The sequence below is a fragment of the Diachasmimorpha longicaudata genome, chromosome 6, assembly GCF_034640455.1.
Source record: "Diachasmimorpha longicaudata isolate KC_UGA_2023 chromosome 6, iyDiaLong2, whole genome shotgun sequence".
NCBI lineage: Eukaryota > Metazoa > Arthropoda > Insecta > Hymenoptera > Braconidae > Diachasmimorpha > Diachasmimorpha longicaudata.
Genome location: NC_087230.1, coordinates 505543 through 533122, shown reverse-complemented (window position 1 = coordinate 533122; position 27580 = coordinate 505543). Strand labels below are relative to the sequence as shown.

General features: G+C 39.7%; 1 protein-coding gene across 3 annotated transcripts in view; it reads left to right on the top strand.

Annotated features, from left to right (window-relative positions):
- The window catches only part of LOC135163508 (peptide transporter family 1-like), a 120390-nt gene that overhangs the window by 42505 nt on the left and 50305 nt on the right, over positions 1-27580 (top strand). For 2 of the 3 annotated variants that reach the window (XM_064122978.1, XM_064122980.1), the window contains exon 2: positions 17431-17807. The exons of the other annotated variant lie outside the window; for it this stretch is intronic. In XM_064122978.1, coding sequence (XP_063979048.1) covers positions 17697-17807 — 111 coding nt within the window. In that variant the 5' untranslated portion in view covers positions 17431-17696. The remainder of the gene's footprint in view (positions 1-17430; positions 17808-27580) is intronic. 3 annotated transcript variants of the gene reach the window in all.

The following is a 27580-nucleotide window of genomic DNA, read 5'->3' as shown; positions in this document are numbered from 1 at the left end:
AATCCTCTTGGAACCCCAATCGATCACAGATAGAGCAAGGAAAAGCGAAAGAATTATTCTTGAATTTTTCATCAAATTCTTTATGTATATTCTTAAATTGAGTGAAGTCTTTGCAAGGGAGGTTAGGGTTTATGGTTATGCTTCTTACGTCATCCTCTCTTGCTGATGGCCCTGGGATGTCTGCATCAATCCGTGGAACAAACATACCGTGGAAAATTCTATTTGCAGCGTTTAACGTTGCGGAAGGCTCATTACCATCGCCCAAATTATTGGTCTGTTCGATTTCGTCTACCAGTGAAGGGTTCAGAGATGGTTGTGAATTGATAGCCCTCTTCCTTGCTCGGTATTCCCGGACACGTTCAACACGGGTTTTCGGGATTTTCTTCACTTTATTTAGTTTATTGTTTGACCGCAGCCGATCTCTGTATTCCTTCCACAACTGAGCATCAGATTTAGGCATGATGTACAGCTCTGATTAATATTTTTTAGACTATTTAATACCACTTCTCACTTCTCTATATAACCTTCAACACGTAGAAACACTATATAACCTCGATAAACGACAAATGCTGCACGACTCTTGAAATATATGTATATCTTAATAAAACAAGCAGTCTACAACAATATTCGCTATGCGTGTAGTGTAGGCAGAAATTACAGTTTGAAATTTCTCGTGTACTCCCGTGCTCAGTTCACGCCCTACGCATGCGCTTCGCTTGCGCCTGCGCATCAGTCCCATTCCTTTGCGTCGGCGCACTCGAATGCCTGCCAGTCAGTGAGCTATGCCGTATGCGCGGTCTGCGCAGGCGCTCCGGAGCGCGTGGAAATTTGAGTCGCCACAGTGAGTACACGTACGTACATTGTGGAGTTACCGACCGTGCTCTCCCCTCCCCGCCCTCTTCCCATGACACTCATGGCTCATTTCGTCAGAGCTAATTCCCCCCTATGCATGCTACTCCGCTCTCGTCTCTTCCTACTCCGAATCTATCGCGTTTTTTTTTCTCTCTCATGTCTCCTTCAGTCCGACTGCCCCACCACGCGCGCTATCCCCTCCCTTTTCCTGTCGCTTTTTCGTTACATACGATATTCGATTTACACCCCAACGAGCGCATAGAAGTTTCACTTCAAAAACTTAAAACAACAATTGGTTAAAAAGTGAAGCCACAATTATGGAAATTTGAAAAAACTACAGAAATAACAAAAGACGCCAAGCTCATTGATTGAATTTACCATTGGAGAAAGCTGGTGATAATAGGAGTCCATAAACCGTTTTGAGTTCTCTATGAATATTTTGACTAAGACGAGTCCCATAATATCCTACAAAGGACATCGCAGTCAAAGCAAATACTCGACTCAAATCGAAAGGGGTAAAAATTCCTTTGTGAATCAAAAAATTATTCAGCCATATGGTCAGGATCAACGTACTTGGCGCGGTTTTTCCTGATGACCTAGCCTATTTGGATATACGATCTTTCCTTTGTTCGTTAAAAACCGTCCGTGAGAGTTGACCTGAGCAGTGCTGACCCGTATAGCACTGCTGACTGAGAAGTTTGTCGTAAGAAACTTTCATCCCTATGCATCAACTGAGGAACTACGATAGTTTGTGTCTCGAACATAGTTGAATGGTAGAAAATTCCCTAGTCCGATGGTTGTGATGTCCTGAGCTTGATAGCCAGTAGATGTCACTAAACATCATTAATCTTAGTCCGCGAAATTTAAATTAATCTTAATTTTTATATTTTTAATCAGTGTCGAAATACGCACAAAATAAGTAGATACAATGGACAATGAACAATGAAAACAACACCACCAGTGTGGGAAAAACCGTTACGCATAAATCTTAACATCTTGAGTTTAACTTTCCCATTTATTTACCCGTAAAATTCGTTGGATAAACATTTTCTCCAAACCTGAAACTTGAGAAGGAAATCATAAATCTTCGAATCCATACAGTCTAGGTCGTAAAGTACCAGTTCTGTTTTTGCTCATGTTTTGATTCAACACGTGTGAGGTCTTCTTTGTCCATTGTATCGAAAGCTGAGGGCCTGAGTCCCCTGACAGAGAAAACGCGATGTCACGCGTTTTCCTTTTCCCCGCTTTCCTTATTCTACCCCTCTTCCCTTTTTCTCGACCAAGTTGCGTGCGCAACATATAGACTAGTGGGGGTTGTAGGACCCAACCCTTGGAAAATTAGTTTAAGTTTAGTTTAGTTCGATTCTAACTTGTTTCTTTGCCACTTCTCTCTTCAACTAGTAAATCGCCAAATTTCCGTCTAGTTTGGGTTGTTAGGTTCTCTGAAACTTTATTAATAATTCGAGACTCAATCTAAGATTTAAAACTTATTAAATAAAGTGTGGGTTACGTGCTCTCCTAAGCACTGCTGTTTGCATTGATTTTATTTGGAAAACCTGAATCCAATTATTTCCTTTCAACGAGTTGACATCGATGGAGTCCTCATTAGAGGTTTAGCGGCTGACGGATCTACGGTTTTCAAAACTTTGGCGCTCAACCTGGTGAGAGGCGCCACAATCCTCCTGGTAACTCAGGTAGGACATAACAACTGGTGACAGCGGTGGGATAGCCGCATTCATCGAAATTGGATTCAAATTCAAAATTCAACCGAATTACTCTGACGACATCGAGTTCCGGTGGAAATCGCTAAGGAGGTGATCGCAGCCAGCCAGTCCGACAGGAAGAAAATCAGTGTCAAGTGATAGTGAACAAATTGAAGACAATTAGTGAACTTTAAGGTGATAAATAAGTAATCTAGTGGCCTAATTGGATTAGCTGTAATGCAGAAATTGTAAGTCTAGAAATAAGCATTATTCAGTGGATGGACGTCTCAGGGTATCGTTCAGGTTTTTGCGGTTTTCCTGAATAGTAAAGGGATACGCTGATTATAGGCCGCACCTTGTCCATACCCAGGTAGAGCACAAAAGATAATTTTAATTTATAGTAGTTTCGTGAAGAGAGAAGCCAATAGAGTCCTAGGAATTTATTTAAAAAAAAAAACAAAAAAAAAAATCCTCAAAATGCCACCCGTAAGAGTTAGACGAGGTAGATCTAGAGGGAATTCTGCACGAACCAATAATTCTTGCAATGATTCGCTCAGTGATTTAGCGGATGTTACCACAGGGAGCACCTTAAGTAATTTGTCAAATTTACCATCCGGGAGTCGAAAGAATTTAAATAGTCAGAATCTTCAGTCCTCTGCACCCACTATGTCAATCAAAGATATTTCTAGTTTGATTCCAACTTTCAACGGAGAAAATATGTCGGTAAATAAATTCATTAGTTTGTGCAAAGAAGCATTGATGCTTGCATCCCCCTCACATCACCTTTTTTTTCACTCAATTAATCAAGTCGAGAATCACAGGGACGGCCAGTAAATATATCGATGAAGGCCCAGCAACTCTTGAGAGCATCTTTTCTAATTTAAAACAAACATTTGCATCTTGTCAGACTCTCTCCCAATGGCAAGGATCACTTGCTAATATTCATCAAGAACCAAATGAAAAGATCGTTGATTTTGCTGCAAGGATCAAGACCGTAGTCCAGGGAATTACAGAGTTAGTTCGCGAAAAATATCCCAGTGATATCTCAGTTGGGGTTTTGGCAGCTACCCATGAGGGGGCTCGTGATAGCTTCATTCGCGGTTTAAGGGGTGAACTTAGCTCGAGCGTTTCGATCAAAGAACCCGCTGATCTGGCAGCAGCTATCGAAATCGCAATTAAGAAGCAGAGAGAAATTGAACAGCGTAGAGACATTTTTAAACACGAGGAAAATAAATCTTCCTACGGTTTACAATCAAATCAAAGGAGTCATGTTAAAAATCAGGGACCGTATAATTTTCAAAATCGATCACACAAACTCCTTTCTTCTCACGTTAATACAATTCAGACAAATCAGAAATTCAGTCAAAAACGAATCTGTTTCGCGTGCGGAAAAATAGGGCACATGAAGCAGGATTGTAGGAGTAATTATAGACCAGGATACTGCGTTAACTGCAAAGTTACGGGTCATACAACACATAAGTGTCAAAGCTTTCCGAACAAATCACCAATCCTGCAAGGTCAAAATTCTCAGGTTAACAATCAGGCATCGACTCAACAGGCAGCAATAAATGTCAACCATGCAGATCAGTTAGCATCCCCTTGTGTGACAATTACTAGTGAGGAATTGAGTGGCATGAGAAACTGACTTCTTGTCGACTTTGGGGCAGATATAAACCTGTTAAAGGAAAATTTATTGAAACCAAACGTTTTAATAAATAGGAATAAAAGATTTCTCTTGACGGGTATAACCTCAGGGTCCGATGAAACACTTGGGGAGGTTCAAATCACGTTCAATTCCATTCCTTGTAAGTTCCAAGTTATTCGTGCAGATTTTCCAATTAAGTACGATGGTATTTTGGGGGCGCAATTTTTGAGGGATGAAAAAGCAACCTTATGTTTCGCAAGTAGTTGTGTGAGAGTTAGTAACAAAGGAATTACGATTCCTTTAGTACAAACAAGAGTGACAATTCCGGCTCGTTGCAAAAAGAAAGTTGGGATCAAATTATTGAATACAGATTTGAAAGAAGGGTACTTACCCAGGCTAAATTTAAGCCCAAATTTATACGCGGGGGAATCACTCGTTACGAATAATAATGGAATAGCATGGATTTTGGTCATAAATTGCAGCGAGGAGGAACGGGAGCTGAATATTCCAGCCCAATGTATCGAAGAGGTTGAAAAATATTCCGGGAAACCAATGAAAAGTTGTCTTGCGTTTGAGAGTGAGTCTATAGAAGAGAGAATGAAGAGGCTCAAAAGTAGCCTTCATTTAGAAAATCTTAGCGTAGAAGAAGAAGAGAGCGTACTTAGAATATTCGATAAATTCCCTTATCAAGTCCAACTACCGGGGGACCGTTTACAGCGTACTAATGTCATGACCCATAAAATTCCCACGACAGATGAAAATCCAATCTCCACCAAACAATATAGATTCCCTCAAATCCACAAGGAAGAAATTCAAAAACAGATAAAAGAATTACTCGCGTCGGATATAATCGAGCCCTCATCGTCCCCCTATAATTCACCAATCTGGATTGTACCTAAAAAACCAGATTCGGCAGGTAACAAACGATGGCGTATGGTAATAGATTTCCGGAATTTGAACGAGAAAACAATTTCAGACGCGTATCCCCTTCCTAATATTACTGATATTTTGGATCAGTTGGGAGGTGCTAAATATTTCTCCGTCCTCGATTTAGCTTCCGGGTTTCACCAGATCCCAATGGTTGAACAAGATAAAACCAAAACAGCTTTTTCTACCCCACATGGCCATTATCACTATACAAGAATGCCTTTTGGTCTGAAGAATGCGGCTGCAACGTTCCAACGCCTGATGGACCAGGTGCTTACTGGACTCCAAGGCGTAGACCTATTTGTATACCTTGATGATATTGTTATTTACGCAGCATCCCTCGAAGATCATGAAAGAAAACTCATGAAGCTTTTGGGGAGGCTGCGTACGAGTAGATTGACCTTGCAAATTGATAAGTGTCGCTTCTTGCAAACAAGCGTAACTTATCTAGGTCACATAGTGACCGATAAGGGAGTCACACCAGATTTAACGAAGGTACAAGCGGTACAAGAATTTCCTATTCCCAAGACAGCAAAAAATATCAAAGAGTTCCTAGGACTTATCGGTTATTACCGACGGTTTATTCCCAATTTAGCAAAAATTTCTCGTCCATTGACACAATTATTAAAGAAAAATCAAACTTTTATTTGGGGGGTCGACTGCCAAAACGCGTTCGAACATTTAAGAGGACTTTTATGTAAAGAGCCTATTCTCCAATTCCCAGATTTTAAGAAAACCTTTATTGTCACAACAGATGCCTCTTTTTATGCCCTCGGTGCTGTCCTCAGTCAGGGGGAAATAGGTAAAGATTTACCCGTGTCATACGCTTCGAAATTGCTGAGAGGAGCCGAACTTAATTATTCCGTTATAGAAAAACAGTTGTACGCGATAGTATTCGCTGTCAAGCATTATCGCCCTTATTTATATGGTACAAAATTCCAATTAGTAACGGATCACAGACCTTTGGTATGGGCACATAAAATTAAAGATCCTGCTTCACGATTGCTTCGTTGGGTTTTGTTACTGAGAGAATATCAATACGAAGTGATATATAAACCAGGGAGACTGAACTCGAATGCTGATGCACTCTCACGAAACCCTGTAGAGTTATCCAATTTATCTATTGCACATATTAAATTCACCAAAAGTTTATCTGTAGTTGAAGAAGAGTTAGACTTCCTGAAGATGCTCTCAATAGAGAAAAACACAATGAGGAAACCCCTCGGTTCTAGTGGAACAACAAAATCAGTCAATTTCATTGAACGAAATGACATAGTCAATAGAATTAGAATGGACACTGGATTCATTCTACCTAGTAATAATCAAAAGGGAAAACCGGATATTATGGGCCAGGAGAGCCTTGGGGAACGGCAGAAATCATCCGAGAGGACTCTGCTGGCCTCAGGGGCTTCTGTTTCATTTTGGTTTTCCTCTTTTCCTAGAGAACCAATGGTTCATAGTTATTTTCCGGGCCCGGAGGCATGGAGCAGAGACGAAATGCCGAGTAATGCAAATAGTTTAGAAAAGACGTGCACGCATGATCCTCGAGAGTTACAGACAATAATAGAAAAACAGCATGCAGTACTAACACTTGAGCCATCTAAAGGAAGTCAGTTAAGAGGTGAATTAACTAGTTACGAAAATACGCCCAATGAAAGCAATCGTGTTTGCGAACAATGCCCAATTTTTCATATGGAAAGTACTACTCAAGTCTTCCATTCAAACTCAGACGAAGAGCCCTCCATCTCAGAAATTCCTGAAGACGATTTCCCAGAAGAACTTAGTGATCATGACGACCAAGTCACTTCCTCAGACGAAGAGGAAACAAATGCCCCTCGAGTAGATAGGATTATTAAACATGGAAAAAGAATATTCAAACGGGTCGCCTTGAATGTGTTTAGCGAAACCAGAGATGGAATTTTCATGCAAAAAGACAATATGGCTACGTTCATTTCTGCCGATTTCAAAATGAGAACCCCAATTTTCCAAGAACTCCTTGTTAGAAAATACATTAACGAGGAGGAATTTCCAAAAGATGACCCGGAGATAGGTGACGTAGTCGTTTTTAAACAAAAGGATATTCACATCTTCCTCGTCGTTATCAAGAATAGAGGTGAAGATAAAACACTTTTGAATAATATTAGCCTCGGAATTACAAGGCTCAAAGAGAGTATGGATTATTTTGACGTGAAAACAGTTAGAATAGCGCGAACTGGAAGTGGGCTTGATAAGCTACCTTGGGGTAATATTAAGATGTATTTGGAGGGAACCTTCCCTCAAGGTTACCATGTTACCATTTGCTTAAATCAAATCGAAATACCTAGTATTGATAAAAGACAAGATATAATTAAAGAGATGCATGAGTCTGCAGTTGGTGGGCATAAAGGTGTGGTGAAGACTTACGATAGAATTCGACGATTATATTATTGGGAAAATATGAAACCACAGGTTCAAAATTTTATCAAACATTGTGTTACTTGTCAAAGAAATAAATTAGTGAGAGTCAAGACAAGACAGCCTATGATAGTAACCGACACTCCACAAACGGCGTTTGAAAAAATAGCACTTGATATTGTTGGACCATTACCTATCACTAGTACAAGGAATAGATATGTTCTGACAATTCAAGATAACCTGACTAAATACTCTTTGGCAGTCCCTTTAGCTGAAACAAAAGCTACGGATATCGCTAAAGCCTTCGCGGAAAATTTTATCTGTGTTTTCGGATGTCCGGAGGCAATATTAACTGATCAAGGCTCAAATTTTGTCGGCGGAGTTATGAGACATTTAGCTAAATTATTTAAAATTCGACAATTGAAAACCACGGCCTTTCACCCTCAGACTAATGGATCTCTCGAAAGGAGCCATCTAGTTTTAGTTGAATATTTGAAAAATTATATTGACACTAATAGAGATTGGGATACATGGCTAAAATATGCCATGTTCTCATACAATACTTCAGTTCATGAATCAACAGGTTTTACACCCCATGAACTGATTTTCGGCAGATTGGCTCGCTTTCCCTCTAATTTTGTGAAAGAAAGTAATGTACCGGTATATACGGATTACTTAGGTGATTTAGTGGATAAACTAAGAGACACACAATCACGCGCGGCTGATCACGTTGACTTGGCCAAGTTTAAATCTAAACTATATTATGACAGAACAGTCAATGAGCGACATTTCCAGCCGGGTGATTGGGTGTTCCTCATCAATGATGCCAAGGCTAATAAATTAGATCCTAATTATCTAGGTCCTTATGAAATACAAAAAACTACTAATAAGGAAAATGCTGTTATCAAATTGACGGACCATCGCACCAAAACTGTACACTTCAATAAGCTGAAACCAGCGTTTCTAACAAAAGGACGTTCTAATACCTAAAGACTTAAGATGTGCGCAGTAAAAGTGTATTAAAGGAAAAGAATATGGACTTAAACTACTGTTAATTATGTAAACCTGAGATGAGAACTCTTAAAAATTAAACTTTTGTTGAGTTTAATTTTTATTATATGCGGGAAGGTGTGATGTCCTGAGCTTGATAGCCAGTAGATGTCACTAAACATCATTAATCTTAGTCCGCGAAATTTAAATTAATCTTAATTTTTATATTTTCAATCAGTGTCGAAATACGCACAAAATAAGTAGATACAATGGACAATGAACAATGAAAACAACACCACCAGTGTGGGAAAAACCGTTACGCATAAATCTTAACATCTTGAGTTTAACTTTCCCATTTATTTACCCGTAAAATTCGTTGGATAAACATTTTCTCCAAACCTGAAACTTGAGAAGGAAATCATAAATCTTCGAATCCATACAGTCTAGGTCGTAAAGTACCAGTTCTGTTTTTGCTCATGTTTTGATTCAACACGTGTGAGGTCTTCTTTGTCCATTGTATCGAAAGCTGAGGGCCTGAGTCCCCTGACAGAGAAAACGCGATGTCACGCGTTTTCCTTTTCCCCGCTTTCCTTATTCTACCCCTCTTCCCTTTTTCTCGACCAAGTTGCGTGCGCAACATATAGACTAGTGGGGGTTGTAGGACCCAACCCTTGGAAAATTAGTTTAAGTTTAGTTTAGTTCGATTCTAACTTGTTTCTTTGCCGCTTCTCTCTTCAACTAGTAAATCGCCAAATTTCCGTCTAGTTTGGGTTGTTAGGTTCTCTGAAACTTTATTAATAATTCGAGACTCAATCTAAGATTTAAAACTTATTAAATAAAGTGTGTGTTACGTGCTCTCCTAAGCACTGCTGTTTGCATTGATTTTATTTGGAAAACCTGAATCCAATTATTTCCTTTCAACGAGTTGACATCGATGGAGTCCTCATTAGAGGTTTAGCGGCTGACGGATCTACGGTTTTCAAAACTTTGGCGCTCAACCTGGTGAGAGGCGCCACAATCCTCCTGGTAACTCAGGTAGGACATAACATGGTCTGCTCGTCAAGATTCTCATCCCTATACATCAACCGTCGACCTACGATAGTTAGTGTCTCGAAAATAGTTGAATTGTAGAAAATTCCCTAGTCCGATGGTCTGCTCGTCAAGGTTATCAAACTCATAGACCTTTTCACGATAACCAGATGGAACTTTCGGTTCAATTTTTCACTTTGTTGATTCCCCTAGAATTCCCAGACTAAACGACAGTTCGTGTAATAGAGGAAAGTACTCTGTTGTCGCTAGTTCTAAAGAGAAAGTGGTGAGTTTCGAAAAAACCGCGCCAAGTACGTTGATCCTGACCATATGGCTGAATAATTTTTTGATTCACAAAGGACTTTTTACCCCTTTCGATTTGAGTCGAGTATTTGATTTGACTGTGATGTCCTTTGTAGGATATTATAGGACTCGTCTTAGTCAAAATATTCATAGAGAACTCAAAACGGTTTATGGACTCCTATTATCACCAGCTTTCTCCACTGGTAAATTCAATCAATGAGCTTGGCGTCTTTTGTTATTTCTGTAGTTTTTTCAAATTTCCATAATTGTGGCTTCACTTTTCCAGTAATTGTTGTTTTAAGTTTTTTTTCAATTTTGTTTTTCAAATGAATAACATCGAAATATATGCTTGGCGCATTTTTTTACAAAAACATGTTTTGTTTTTGTTTTTTGGTGGATTTCCGGTGTTCCGTGGCGGAATATTTTTTCTGTAACTCTATTCTTATTATTAATTTTTCTCAATATGCAAATACTGTAATAATGTCCAGATGCAGCGATAATAAACCACACTATCGCTAAATCTAAAATTTTTAGTTTATTTGCCGAAATGGGGAATTCCCAAATCTATTAAACGCTTTTAGTATTTATTGCTCTAATTCCCACCATTTACTTGGGTCGTTCATATTTAGGAGGGTCAATCATGTAGCGCATACCCTACGGCCCAAACAAGGCCCGACCATCCACCTTCATTTTATGGCCATACTTCTCCCACTCTATTCAAGAATTTATGTGCAAAAGCACATTTAATAGTTAGTTCAATTTTAGTCTCCAACGTTAGAACAACGGAACGAATCGGTCATTCTTTCAGTCTTAATCTAAGCACTGTAAAGAGTCCGGTTATTCAATTCAAATTCATCGCCTTTAAGTCAACTATCACTGTAAGACGATAAGGTTGTGAAAGTGTCCTTTGTGTTTTTCCTTATAAATAAATAAAATTGTCACATAATAAAAACGACTTGTGCTTATTTTAAAAGTAACATAATCCAACCGTTTGATTCTTCATCCAAGAACAAACATTTTATTGGTCCTTCGAGCCGGATATTAAATCGCGAGTGAATACCTTTTGACTTTGAACTGGTCGTGGATAAAACCAGTGTACCGCAGTGAAGTGATTATCGTGTACTCTTCGACGTAACTGTGAATCCCGATATCGCAATTAACATTTAAAATCATCGTGAATAACACCAGTGCAGTGTAGTGGCATCCATTCGCGTACACACCTGTGAATTCCGATTCAACAATCATGTCTGAATTATCCGCACTCAGACGCCAACGTGGCCACATTGTTGGTACCATCACGCATCTCAAAAATGCAATCGCCAATTACAAGAATCTAGCAGCTGAACTTCAGGTCCCAGAAAAATTGCACATCGCCGCGGAAGCTCTCAAAACCAAATTTGTGAAGTTTGACGACCTCCAAGAGCAACTGGAAATTCTGGATGAATCAGAAATACCGAAAAGATTGGAAATCGAGGGTCAATATTACGAAGTTCTCGGAGAAGCAACATCCATCATATCTCCTTTGCCCAGATTCAAGAATATCAGAGATCATCAATCGGAGATTCCAGCAAGTAGTTCAGCCGCAGATTCAGCCGCATCACTTCTTGCCCTCATGCGGTTGCCGGAAATTCTTGGAAATTTTGTGGACACCATCAATCAGCATGTTCGTTCATTGAAGAACCTTAAGCAACCCGTGGAACATTGGGATTTGCCTCTCATCTGTTTGATTCAGTCGAAAATTAGCCCAGAGTTATTTACTCTGTGGGAGCTGAAAATCAAAGACTCCAAGCTGCCCACGTATACCAGCCTGTTGGAATTCTTGGAGAATCGCTCCCAATGCTCAGCACGAATCATGCCAACAATAAACATGGAACGTTCCAGCCACTGCAAACGCGGAAGACAAGCGTTCCTTTCTTCAGAAATAAGCTGTGTCATGTGCAAGGACAATCATAAGGTTGCAAAATGCCCGAAGTTCAAGATACTTTCACCGGAGGAACGCTATAAGGTAATAAAGCAAGCAACTTTATGTATTAACTGTTTCGGTGCTAATCATAACCAGAAGCAGTGTATCTCACGTTTCGATTGCAATCACTGCCACGAACGTCATCATACGCTCCTCCATTTCAACGATCGCTCTGTACCCGGGACTTCAACGACCAAGCTCCGTTTAAAGCCTCCAGCCAAGCCCTCGACTCAGTTATCTTCGCAAGAACTCGCATGACTACAAGGGGATCATAGCATCAACACAATCAGAGGTCAGTCTTTCATTATTAATACTTCCACCTGTGATTTGATGGTAACGGCACAATTGAAAGTACTTGATCATTCGCATCATCCGAAGAGGTGTCGCGCTCTTTTGGATACTTGCTCCACCAGCAACTTCATGACGGAACATCTGGCCAATTCCTTGAAACTACCGAAAAGAGAATTTATTGTCCCAATTGGTGCGTTGAATTCAATGAACACTTCAACGAAACACCTGGTCACGGCAACTATATGTTCGCGGATTACCAACTTCAAGAAGACATTGGACTTCCTGACAGTTCCCAACATCTCATCTGTAGTTCCGGACCAACATCTTGATCACCACAGCATCAATATACCAGCCAACCTCCCATTAGCAGACCCGGAATTTTATCAACCTGGACAAATCGACATGCTCTTAGGTTGCGGTATAACGCTCTCAATGCTTGGTACAGCAAAGCTACGGTTATCTTCCAAGGATCAACCAGATTTATATTTGATGAGATCATCGCTCGGTTGGATCATCGGTGGAGAGGCTCCCGTTCGACAATCACCGGTTCTCTTCACATGTCATCTCACAAATATTGCAGATCTACAGCTCGATCTGACAAGGTTCTGGGAGACTGAAGAAGCTACATTGGAACCAAAACCCATTGAGAATGCTTGCGAAGAACATTTTTCCGCTAACTTCTCAAGAGAACCCAGTGGCAGATACGTTGTGGCGCTCCCGTTCAATGAGAAGATTGACAAGCTGGGAGAATCTCGCTCGCGAGCTTATCATCGTTTCAAGGCCTGCGAACGGAAATTACTCCAGAATCCGGAGCTTAAACTTCAATATGATGCAGTTCTCCAAGAATACCTCGATCTTGGGCATATGACTGAAGTAAACAGTCACCACCTCTCCGACCATGGTTATTATCTCCCACACCACGCTGTCTTTAAAGAAGGAAGTCTGACAACAAAGCTCAGAGTAGTCTTCGATGGATCGGCTCAAACTAACACGGGTATCTCCCTAAACGATACTCTTCAGGTTGGCCCCACCATTCAAGGCAGCATCCTTTCTCTTCTGGTGAGGTTTCGGTTACATCAGTACGTTTTAACCGCCGACATTGAGAAAATGTACCGCCAGGTACTGGTGAGGCCAGAAGATCATAAGTATCAACGGATCTTGTGGCGTAACGATGATGGTCCAGTCCGAACCTACCAGCTAAATAGGGTCACTTTTGGACTATCAGCTGCACCTTATCTCGCCATAAGATGTCTACACCAACTGGCTACTGATGAAGCCCATCAATTTCCTACAGCAGCTGGAATCATAAAACGCGACATGTACGTTGATGATCTCTTGACTGGGGCGGAAACAAGAGAACAAGCAGTAGCCATCCGAGACGAAATAGCACAGTTGGTACAACGGGGAGGCTTCAATTTACGTCAATGGGCCTCCAATGACCCCACTCTATTGGAAGATCTAGCACCCGAGGATATCAACCGTCATTTAATCATCACCGATTCTCCTACAATGAAGACTCTAGGTTTATATTGGAAATCTACGAGTGATCACATTAAGTATAAGGTGAAATTATTGGAAGAAAATAGTCCAGTGACAAAACGGGTTGTCCTCTCTGAAACAGCAAAGATCTTTGATCCTTTGGGCCTCCTAGCTCCAGTCATCATCATTGCTAAGACATTTATTCAACGGTTGTGGAAATTAAAACTCAGTTGGGATTCACCACTGCCAGATGATGTGCAAAGGGAGTGGAGAGAATTTTATCAACAGCTGCCAGCGCTGGAAGATCTGCAGTATCCACGTAGGGCTCTCTCCCAACAAACAGAGAAAATTGAACTTCATGGCTTCTGCGATGCCAGTAACATGGCTTATGGCGCCTGCATTTATGTCAGATCCATCAGCTCCAATGGCGCTGTTCAATTGTCTCTGTTGTGTGCTAAATCACGTGTTGCTCCATTGACAGACAAACCTTTCTCACCGCGACTGGAGTTGTGCGGAGCAGTCTTACTAGCCAAGTTGATGGTCAATGTCCGTTCCATCATCCACATCAAGATCCAGAGAGAGATTTATTGGACGGACTCGACTGTGGTCTTACATTGGCTACATACAGCTCCAACGAGACTCCTACCATATGTTGCCAATCGAGTCTCTGAAATTCAACAGAAGTCGAACATCGCCAATTGGAGGCACGTCAGAACTCATGAAAACCCAGCTGACCTGATATCACGAGGACAAATACCAAAGGAATTCATCAAACCCTCATTATGGAAGGAAGGTCCAGCATGGCTTCTCCAAGACGAGCATCATTGGCCTATACTCGAGCTTCACTTTCCGTCCGATCCTCCAGAGTTGAGAAAGCAGTATCCATTTCCCTCATCAACGAAATGTTTTCTGACCATCATGGAACAACGCAGTGGGAACGTACTGTCTTGGTATTCATCACTGACTAAGCTTCAGCGTATTATCGCTTACTGTCGCCGCTGCATAACCCATACCAAGGGTCCACTCACTCCAGATGAGATGACTGCAGCTCTGCACAGTATCACGCACTGGGTTCAGCAGGAAACCTTAGCTCCAGTGATTGCTGTCCTTCGCGATCAGCCCCGCGGGCAGAAGGCTGCCGCCCTAGCGCCCCTCATTAAATTAAATCCATTTTTGGATGAACGGGGAGTGATCCGTGTAGGTGGTCGCTTGAGGAATTCCAATATTCCATTCTCTCAACGTCATCCCATGATCCTGCCTAAAAACCATCATGTTACGGATCTCGTAATACACCAGGAGCACCAACGACATCTCCATGCTGGTGCGCAGGCGACACTCTGCGCCATACGACATCGATTCTGGATCCAGGATGGACGCAACCAAGTACGACACATTATTGGTTCCTGTGTCAAATGCATACGCCACAAACCACCACCAGTAAACTATATAATGGGTAACTTACCGAAGGCACGTGTAACCGAATCTCGTCCTTTCAGCAACGTCGGTGTCGATTATTGTGGGCCTTTCTTTATCAAGGAAAGAAAGATCCGCAACCGGGGACGTGTGAAAGTATGGGTATCAGTGTTCGTCTGTCTTGCTGTGAAAGCAGTACACCTAGAGATTGTCAGTGATTTGACTACCGAAGCTTTCCTGGCTGCATTCCGTCGTTTCATCGCACGGAGAGGACTCTGTGACAACATATATTCCGACAACGGGACCTGTTTTGTTGGAGCCAACAATGAACTCCAAGAAATTTACACATTCCTCCAGAACGCGGATCATCAAGAAAAAATTCAGACATTTGCCACAACAAAGTCTATACAGTGGCATTTCATTCCTCCTCAATCACCGCATTTTGGAGGGCTATGGGAAGCAGCGGTCAAATCTTTCAAGATCCATCTGAAGCGAATTGTTACCAACGAACTCCTGACACTTGAACAGCTCAACACCCTGGTGATCGAAATCGAAGCAGTATTAAACTCCAGGCCTCTGACACCCCTCTCACCAGATCCTAACGACCTACAAGCACTCACCCCGGGTCATTTTTTGATCGGTGAAGCTTTGACAACTTTGAGGGGGCCCGATTTTCGCGAAACTCCATCTAATCGACTTTCAACGTGGCAGCATCTCCAGAAACTGAAACAAGATTTCTGGACTCGCTGGCATCGCGAATACATTAGCGAGCTCAACCTCAGGAATAAGTGGGCGCATGGGCAACACCACATAACTGTGGGTACTATTGTCTTGGTGAAGGAAGATAATTTACCCCCTCAACAGTGGGCCATGGGTCGAGTAGTCCAGATTCATCCGGGAGCAGATGGTGTCATTAGGACAGTAACGCTGCAGACACCCAAAGGGTTGTTAAACAGGAACGTAAGGAAACTGGCGGCTTTGGTAACGATTAATGATGAAAAAATATAATATATTGATCGTTGCACTCTCAATAGGAGAGTATGTTCCGTGGCGGAATATTTTTTCTGTAACTCTATTCTTATTATTAATTTTTCTCAATATGCAAATACTGTAATAATGTCCAGATGCAGCGATAATAAACCACACTATCGCTAAATCTAAAATTTTTAGTTTATTTGCCGAAATGGGGAATTCCCAAATCTATTAAACGCTTTTAGTATTTATTGCTCTAATTCCCACCATTTACTTGGGTCGTTCATATTTAGGAGGGTCAATCATGTAGCGCATACCCTACGGCCCAAACAAGGCCCGACCATCCACCTTCATTTTATGGCCATATTTCTCCCACTCTATTCAAGAATTTATGTGCAAAAGCACATTTAATAGTTAGTTCAATTTTAGTCTCCAACGTTAGAACAACGGAACGAATCGGTCATTCTTTCAGTCTTAATCTAAGCACTGTAAAGAGTCCGGTTATTCAATTCAAATTCATCGCCTTTAAGTCAACTATCACTGTAAGACGATAAGGTTGTGAAAGTGTCCTTTGTGTTTTTCCTTATAAATAAATAAAATTGTCACATAATAAAAACGACTTGTGCTTATTTTAAAAGTAACATAATCCAACCGTTTGATTCTTCATCCAAGAACAAACATCCGGCATTTTTTCAAAATGGGCAAGAGATATTATACCTTCACTACCCAAGCTACTATCGAATGAGAGTCTTACTATTACTTAGATTTGCTCCGTTCTAAAAATAAAACATATACATCCTTAGAATTTCTCGGCCATCGCATTTTGGCAATGTTTGTATCGTCTGTTTTTATCCATTCGGTTTTCTTATCCCTAAGCAGACTAATATTGTGGTCATTTTTTCCGATGTTCCGATGTAACACGGCACTATGGACGGAATATGAATCACCAGAGTTATTAACTATAGTTGTTGGAACTGCTTTAAGTTTCCAACTGCTGATTTTTTGTTTAACATCCTTTTTATTGAACGAAAAAATGTTCAATTTTACAATAAGTACCCCGCAGCTACTACTTAAGCATGTTGTTCGTGAAGCATCAGTGACATGTCCACAATTATCACAATGTTGTGAAACGTCGTACCAACATGACAGTGATCTTTTGATCAAATCATCTAAGGACACTGGTTCTTTGATGTTATTAAATGATAAACTCAAAACAATATTATTCTCTTTTGAAGTTTTCATATAATTACATACTTTACATCGATCAAGATTCGTAAATACATGTTTTAAATTTTTTTGTAAATCACGCACTTTGTCACATAAACGCTCCAGAAAGATTACGGGATCCTGCTCGCTATCAAGAGAAAATTTATCATCGACGAATTGTATGAGTGCACTTGCATTCAAAACTTCAGAGCCTTCTATGTATTTTTTTAATAATTCATTTATTACTGTGTGTTCACCTTCAGGTGTGAGCAACAGTACTTGGTGTACTACGAGGGACCGAAATATGCTTTGAATTACTGCATTAGCATAACTGGCACCACCGGCAGAATTGCATAGCCCACAGATAGACGAACTTATATCGACTCGTTTATTTTCTACAGTCGTCTCATCATTTGAACCAATTTCAAAAGCCCACTGAGTGTCTCATACCTTCGGCCAATATTTATCGGGCAGAGGTATTTGTTTCATATCAGGTCTGTATTTTGCCCTGAGTCTATGGTATTCTTCAATGGCCGTAATGGAAGCTTTTGCCGAAGATGGGTCGAAATTGATCAAATGGACACCTCCCAATGTAGTTAGTCTTGAAAGAGCGACGATCGTCTGGCCAGAAAAAAATATGGTTTGTCCTACATCCATAACAGCATTGTGTAAACTCAAGCCTTGACTCTTATGTATTGTAATTCCATAGTTCAAACAGATGGGAAACTGTCGTCTCCATATGTAAGCTCCACTCCTGATTTCGAATTTTACGTCGATACGTTCAATTTCTAATTTTTTCCCCGATTCTAGGCGAACGATTATAGAATTTATATATTCTACTGCCTTATTAACGGATTTAGTAACTGCTGTTACAACTCCAATAGTTCCATTAACCAAACCAGATCTGATTCACTCTAATCTAAAATTAAACGGTTGTTTCAACTGGTCGCGTTTCAGGATTCATCCAGTGTGATAGCTTCTGGTGATCACTGGATGATTTTAGTAAATGTCTATATGTGACCAGATCTAATTCTTTCTAATCTAAAATTAAACGGTTGATTCAACTGGTGGCGTTTCAGGATTCATCCAGTGTGATAGCTTCTGCTGATCACTGGATGATTCTAGCAAATGTCTATGTGTTACCAGATCTGATTCTCTCTAACCTAAAATTAAACGGTTGTTTCAACTGGTCGCGTTTCAGGATTCATCCAGTGTGATAGCTTCTGCTGATCACTGGATGATTTTAGTAAATGTCTATATGTGACCAGATCTGATTGCTTCTAATCTAAAATTAAACAATTATCTTAACTGGTCGCGTTTTAGGATTCATCCAGTGTGATAGCTTCTGCTGATCACTGGATCATTTTAGTAAATGTCTATATGTTACCAGATCTGATTCTATCGGATCTAAAATTAAACGGTTGATTCAACTGGTTACGTTTCAGCATTCATCCAGTGTGATAGCTTCTCCTGATAACCTGATGATTTTAGTAAATGTCTATATGTTACCAGATCTAATTCTTTCTAATCTAAAATTAGATAATTGTCTTAACTGGTCGCGTTTCAGGATTCATCCAGTGTGATAGCTTCTGCTGATCACCGGATGATTTTAGTAAATGTCTATATGTTACCAGATCTAATTCTCTCTAATCTAAAATTAGACAATTGTCTTAACTGGTCGCGTTTCAGGATTCATCCAGTGTGATAGCTTCTGCTGATCACTGGATGATTTTAGTAAATGTCTATATGTTACCAGATCTGATTCTCTCGGATCTAAAATTAAACCGTTGATTCAACAGTTTACGTTTCAGCATTCATCCAGTGTGATAGCTTCTCCTGATCACCTGATGATTTTAGTAAATGTCTATATGTTACCAGATCTAATTCTTTCTAATCTAAAATTAGACAATTGTCTTAACTGGTCGCGTTTCAGAAATTCATCCAGTGGGATAGCTTCTGCTGATCACTGGATGATTTTAGTAAATGTTTATATGTGACCAGATCTAATTCTTTCTAATCTAAAATTAAACGGTTGTTTCAACTGGTCGCGTTACAGGTTTCATCCAGTGTGATAGATTCTGCTGATCACTGGATGATTTTAGTAAATGTCTATATGTTACCAGATCTGATTCTCTTGGATCTAAAATTGAACCGTTGTTTCAACTGGTCGCGTTTCAGAAATTCATCCAGTGGGATATCTTCTGCTGATCACTGGATGATTTTAATAAATGTTTATATGTGACCAGATCTAATTCTTTCTAATCTAAAATTAAACGGTTGTTTCAACTGGTCGCGTTACAGGTTTCATCCAGTGTGATAGATTCTGCTGATCACTGGATGATTTTAGTAAATGTCTATATGTTACCAGATCTGATTCTCTCTAACCTAAAATCAAACGGTTGCTTCAACTGGTCGCGTTTCAGGATTCCTCCAGTGTGATAACTTCTGCTGATCACTGGATGATTTTAGTAAATATCTATATGTTACCAGATCTGATTCTCTTGGATCTAAAATTAAACCGTTGTTTCAACTGGTCGCGTTTCAGAAATTCATCCAGTGGGATAGCTTCTGCTGATCACTGGATGATTTTAGTAAATGTTTATATGTGACCAGATCTAATTCTTTCTAATCTAAAATTAAACGGTTGTTTCAACTGGCCGCGTTACAGGTTTCATCCAGTGTGATAGATTCTGCTGATCACTGGATGATTTTAGTAAATGTCTATATGTTACCAGATCTGATTCTATCGGATCTAAAATTAAACGGTTGATTCAACTGGTTACGTTTCAGCATTCATCCAGTGTGATAGCTTCTCCTGATAACCTGATGATTTTAGTAAATGTCTATATGTTACCAGATCTAATTCTTTCTAATCTAAAATTAGATAATTGTCTTAACTGGTCGCGTTTCAGGATTCATCCAGTGTGATAGCTTCTGCTGATCACCGGATGATTTTAGTAAATGTCTATATGTTACCAGATCTAATTCTTTCTAATCTAAAATTAAACGGTTGTTTCAACTGGCCGCGTTACAGGTTTCATCCAGTGTGATAGCTTCTCCTGATCACCTGATGATTTTAGTAAATGTCTATATGTTACCAGATCTAATTCTTTCTAATCTAAAATTAGACAATTGTCTTAACTGGTCGCGTTTCAGGATTCATCCAGTGTGATAGCTTCTGTTGATCACTGGATGATTTTAGTAAATGTCTATATGTTACCAGATCTGATTCTCTCTAATCTAAAATCAAACGGTTGTCTCAAATGGTCGCGTTTCAGAAATTCATCCAGTGTGATAGCTTCTGCTGATCACTGGATGTTTCTAGTAAATGTCTATATGTTATGTTCGCCAATTAATTTAAAATTAGAAAAATCAAGTTGAAAAATTGTGGAAGAATGAATTGTGGAATTGTGGAATTGTGTCCTAGCCCGTATTCACGTGAAAAAAATTGATTATATCATCAAGCTAAATAAATTGCTCAAGCACTTTTAAATACAAATATAAGCAAGTCTTATTTAATCCTAATAACTGTTATCGTACAAAAATAAACCTGGGATGAATTCGGTTGGTCGCATCTCTCACTCTCTCTTCCTTTCGTTCTTGTTTTCATGCTCACGTTCTATGGAAACTAAAATCGTTACTTCTTGTACTGAATTACCAGAAGAAAAAAATAACAGTTATTGATAATTGGCATAATTTGAGGGTAACAATTAAGTCGTGGACTGATAAATTTGAATTATTGAAGAGTTCATTTTCGACGATCTCTCGGTCCACGACACTTTTGCCAACCTCTCATCTCTCGCGCGCGTCGCTGATTGCGAACCGACCACACAGCGTCCGTAGGAAAGAAATGCTTTTGAACAAAAATCTGACCGTTTCATTCTGAGATAATCGCACCGTGGAACATATGTAAAAAAATCCGTTGCTATGCGCGGATCTTTTTAATTGGGCGTAAAATTCGGAAAAACTTGACATAAATGAATATAGCATAGGCGGTTTAGGTAATGTAACTAAGTGTATTTTTGCTGCAAATTGCCGCGCTTTCACTCAGTTACGGAAATTAGTTTTGGAGGTAGTGGAAGGGGTAGTTGTGTCGTGTATACATATACTTGGGAGCACTCGCCCTATTTATTCGAGGTTTCGAAACATATACTTGGCCGATACGCTCCCGTGTATCTCGATCAATGGAGTGGGGGAAGCATATCCATAATAAATGAGGGTGCATAATCGGGCCTTATTTGGGCCGTAGTCTCTGCGATCCATGAGAGACCCTACTAAAGACATAAGTGATCCGAAGAAATGGCGGCATTTTGAGTAAATAATACATTGAAAGTGTTTAATAAACTTGAAGAATTCCCGCTAATAACGGTAAAAGAACATGAATAACTGGGGACAAAAACTGAACATTGCAGAATTAGCGATAATATGGTTTATTATCGCTATATCTGAATCTTATTACAATATTTATTGTAATATTGTGGAAAAAATAATAATATCGAAAAAATTCTCGTGAAAAAATATCCTGCGACCGAATACAGTTTGTTCAGGCCATGTGTCTAACTTCCCGTAAATCCTATTGAGGACACTAGGCAAAGAACTTAATAAATTTTAAAGTCAATATTTTTTTCGAACGCTTTTTTATAGCGTCGAACGTATTGGATCACGATTCCGTCATTTGTTATGTTTTCCCATCTTCCATAGAAAAGGGACAGTCTACCTGTACCCTTCATTACCTGTGATGGCTTGGAAATTAGCGATTCCCCCAATAAGGATTTTACTCTCTTCGGATTGGTCTTCGGCGTCGACATCATCTGCGGAGACTCCGGTCTGGAGCTCGTATGTGTTATTGGCCTCTGCGTAACCAACGACCCTTTCCAGCTTAATTCCAACTGATTTGTGATAGTGGGCTTCTTTGCTGGTTGGAATTTGATCTTCTGGCTTAGTTTGGTTAATACCTTCATCTTTTTCAGCTTGACCATCAATTTTTCCAAAATACAAAGGCCAGTATAATAAGCGAAATATGAATTTTCACATTCCTATTTGGATACCAGAATGGGTTCCCTCCCATTCTGGCATCCAAATAGGAATTGATGGAAATTGATGGAATGGGAGGGAACCCATTCTGGTATCCACATAGGAATGTGAAAATTCATATTTCGCTTATTATACTGGGAGGGAACCCATTCTGGTATCCAAGGCAATGAGCAGGCCGACCGTTTTGCTAGGGAGGCCACTACGGTGGAACCGTACCCCTTTCGTGTTCCTTTCACTGATCTCTGCCAGTTTTTGAAAAAAGAAAGCCTTCATCAAACTCAGATCTGCTGCACTGAAGTAGGTCGGACCGAAGGCCGGGAATACTTCGAATATTTTTACAGTACCTCCAAAAAACCCTCGTTTGTAGGAAAGAAACTCTCGTGAAGCACAACTTCCTGGATTAATCGGGCTCGTGCTAATCACCGTAGGCTCACTGACTCTCTAGCTCCGATCAACATCGTAGACTCTCCGAAGTACAAATGTGGCCACGCTGTAGAAGATTTAAACCACATCTTCTGGGAATGTCTCTTATATGGCTAAGAAAGAAACACGATGATTTCTTCCCTATGCAACTATAGTTGTTTCTCACCATATCATATAAGATATTACCTATCCTCAACGGATCTCTTACTTCTGAGAATTATTAATAGATTTGTCCATACATGTCAAATCTGTATTTAAAATATATTATAAAACAACGCATTGTAACCCGTTATACCATCAGTTTCCTATATTCTGTATATCTGTGCATTTGTTGTAGCATAAGAAACTGATCAGTTTCAAAATGCTTAAATAAAAACAAAATAAATAAAATGGGGCAATTTATTAAATCTCGCGGTGTTTTCTGACAATACAAGTGTAGACGAAGCTACATGATTCATTCCCCTCGACCTATTTTCGGGGGAATAGCTCACATAACTTTCGCACTTCCTTATTAAAAATTGAAAATATATCATGATCATGTCGAGAATCTTGTTGCGGAATTACACGACCTTAGATATTTAACCGACGACCATTTGGTGGAGCTTAAAAAAAAATGTAAGCCGTCATGGCACGCCTGGCAGATATGAAACATCGTGTGTGTACCAGTAATATGCATAGAAGATGATATTATTGCAGGAATTAAATATAGCCTAATGGAAAACTAAAGTATTACGCATTTCTTACAGAAAATGGTAACTTTATTTAATAAACATTTATTTACATGTGATATAAAAGGTCGATATTAATATCAAGTGGCCACAATTTCAATATTTTCATCCGTGACTTCAGTAATAGCTATATTCGATGTTTCCTCTGCCGGTATTACTGTGACGATTGGTCGATGATAACTAAAGTACGTTACAAAAGTATTGGATGAAACATCATCGAGATATCTCACAAATGCAGCATCTATTGTTGTTTCATATTAAAAAATATAAACACACATTTATATTTATAAAAAATATAAATATGTTAATAAAATCGAAGATAAAAATAAAAATAGTCTGAATAAAGTCTTACACAACATTGATAGTATGCCTTGTGTTTGAATGATCAGGGTGGCGTCCAGTTTCAATAAGAATATGTTGTGATCCCTGCGATGATTGTTGGGAACTGCAATATTTTAAAGAATATGATATGAAAATAGACAAAAAAAAGAACGAAAAATTTAACTGTGGCTTCAATATAATCATGAACTCAAATCTTAGTTACATTTATTATTATTGCATCTATTATTGCAATATTTGACTAAAGATTTGCAAATATAAATTTTATTAATAAATTCTTCCATATTAATTCCTTCATGAATAATGAAAGAATAATTAATTGAAGATAATATTAATGTAATTTATATAAATTATTAATATGATTAATATGAATATAATTAATTAAAGATAAAAATATAATGATTACATTTATGGACACTTGAAAAATACGATCTACTTACTGATGACTTGGTAGTATGCCATGTTGTAGTTCCACTTTCTTTGCACAAGGTTGATCACTTTGACCTTCTGAGTTATCACTATCACATATATTTTATTGTCAAAAATTAAAATGAAAAATTGAATAAAACGCAGGTTCTGTGTACCGTAGTAAACAACAACGTCGAACTGAGTGAGAAGCCACACCGTATACTCTACTACACATAATATATATAGGTATACCTCAGTATAGCGTGGCGATTCGTCGCCACGGCAAGTATCGCCATGCCAACGATTCGGTTTAGAAGTGAGCCTATAGATGTTTCACATAAAAAACCAATACTATAGGATAAGAAACTTGACATTTAGGAATTTAAACGTAGAAATTGGGCTTTTTTATCACAAGAAAATAGAAACGGAAAGTTCCGATGACTATTACGTCGGGTCGCACTTGATCAAACAAGTCATGTCAAATAGGAATGTGAAAATTTCAGGCAAATCGAATTAAGCGAAAGGAATGACATTCAAATCGATTAAATCCAGATTTTGGCTCACGCCTAATAAAGTACATCATCAATAGGTTGGGTTGACCATTTGTGAGAATAATGTTTTTCTACCACCAATTGTCCCACTCCCCCTAATCCCAGAAAATTTTATAGCTATTCCTCAAACAATATCTTTTGACAACATACTATTGGCCTGATGCATCATGAGATAATTAATATGTAAATAATTATCTCTAGAATGCCCAGAGGGATGCCCGTGGCTTTCGGAATTTTTCTACGTCAAAATGCTTTTTGACCAATATCTTGTAAACAAATTGGTTTGCAACATTGTGTACAAAAATTTTTTTGTGGGGAATTCAATTTTAAACATTAAATGTCTCATCAGGCAAGTGCATAAATTATTTAGTTTATAATCGAGGATTATTGTTTAAATTTTTGATCCGATCAGATGGTTTTTGTATTCTAATAAATAATACTAATCGGAATAATAGGTTGTTAATCACGACTCATGTCCCCCCCTGAAAGGATTGTCATGAAATTGCCAATGAGCGAAAAATAAATTTCTTTCTCCCTCTCTCTTTTACTCACTAGCAAAATGGAACGTCCGTCCGTGGAGAAGGGGGAGCATACACACCGCGTATCCGGGGCACACGGAAGTAGAGCCGCGCAACGCTCGCGCTCCATTACCCCCATATCTCAGCAGAGGTGCGTCCGAGCGAAAAGTGGAAAAGGACTTTTCTGTTCAGAATCACCCCCAAAATATGCCGGTTCAGAATCGGTCTCGAGTAAAACTTCACCCTGTATATATATATCCCAATGGTATGCCCCGAAATTCCATAACATTTCAGTATTGTAATCCGGAGAATACGAGGACACGAAAGTGGCACGGATTATTCGGAATTAAAAACATATGAAAAAAGAACAGTCAAACACGATCCAAATCCACGTATCTAAATATGTCGCACGCACGGGGGAAGTCACTCTTGATTTATTGAATGGCTTACTTAGTTTGCACGCTGATTTCACTGAGGGAGAAAAGGTAGCTTCTAAAAACCTTCTAATGTCTTCGGCTAAACTTATGTTCGAGCGGGGATTGCGAGGGCAGTTGCAGATTTTGGTGCGAGCCTATAACTTCAAGACGCTCCACGAGTCTTGTGCAGGGGCTATAGAATTGGAGAAAACCGTCTCTGGGCCTCAGAAAGGGAGAAATTTTGAGATGCCTCAGAGGAACTTCAGTGGCGGGAATAGAGCTCCTATGGGCCGGCAATCCACTGGAAATTGTTTCAACTGCGGACAAACAGGTCATGTTGCAAAAGGCTGTCATTATTCGCAGGCAGGTCAACGCAAATCGTAGCCGGTTGCGTCAGAGCGACGCTGCGTCAACGCATTCGGCACTGTTTGTAAATATTGCCGATATGCGGGTCATGAGGCGGCTGATTGCCGTAAACTGAAGAAAAGAATGGGAATATTTGACTTACAGAGAATTCCTGCGGAGCTCGTGAAGTCCCATTTTTCAGGAAAGCAAAATAATAATTGAGGTAGCGACAATAATAACCTGAATTCAAAAAGGAGAGTTGATAAATCTGACGATGAGAAAATTATGCCTGTCGGAGCCTATCAGGTTATGATGGTAACGCCTACACAGCAAGGGAAAAGTTTGCAAGGGAACAATACGACAATGATAAAACCAGCACTACAGGGGGAAATAAAATCACAGTTGTTACTCACTGCGGGAGAGCTGAAGTTACCGACTAAGTTCTTAGCAGATTCCGGAGCAAAGAGTTAATTAGTGAGGGTGGACAAACTGGCGTAAGGAGTTGAAATTACGCCGAGGAGTCGAATCTTGGAGGGGATTTCGAATCATGACGTCGCCACCTTGGGTGAGGTCATTCTTCGTTTGGAAACAGGCAATAGATGTCTGGGACATACGTTTCAAGTCGTTCCTGGAAATTTTCCAACCATTGGGGAATTTTAGGCGAAGATTTTCTGTCGTCACCTACTTTGAAAGTGGAAACAGTCCATCGGAAGGCATTCGTGACCAATGGACATCCGTTCAAGCTGTTCCAGGATGAAGCACCGCCAAAAATCCGGGCTACAAGTGAGGTATTACTAACAGTACCCACACGAAGCAGGGGAACTGGTATCGTGCGGAAAAACCAACTGACGAAAGGCGTCTTCATGGGGGAATGTCTAACGAAAGCTGTTGCGCGGCAAGCCCGCAATTGTTAAGATATCATTATAGGAATTTCCTCATTGTTTTTGAGAAGCGGAAAGTGCCCTTTCCTTCATTTTCCTTTCCTTTTTTTTTCCCAAAGTTTTATTGGTAGACAAAGTCCCCAACAGATGTTTTCAAACCGAACAGCCGAATAGAGTTTTGAATTGTCCCTCCAATATAACCAAAACCTTGTTTTATTGCTCATCGCAATATATCCTGAGTGCCACTCTCACCTTTTATTGATTCATTGCCCCCTTTTAGTTTTTCCAGACAGACTAATCCCTTGCAATTGGCGTTTATGAGCCCGCTCGGCGCCAGTTTGGTCAGGCCCTAAATTTTGATTTCCTAATTACCCTCTTCCCAGTTCCTAGACTCCTGATACTCACTAGTCCTCAGGAACTAATCAAATCAACCCTCCTCCCTCTACCTCTAGTATTGAACAATCACATCACACTCCGTACCATCCCATTGTCCGCCTTTTCGGAAAACTCTCACTCGCCGAAATTTGTATAAACCGTTAGTTGTAATTTGTTCGCCAAGGTGAAAACAAGCAATTTTTTCTACCTTCCACGTTCACACCAAGTGTATACCGTATTTAGTAAAATAAATTCCAAATCAAAATTGTTGGTGTTGCCATCAAGTTTTTTACTACACAATCGCATTTTTCTTTCTTTTGAACTGGTGGAACTTACAACTCCACCAGAATTACTCAATAATTGTTAATTCGCGGCGAAACAAAAGCAGTGGATGG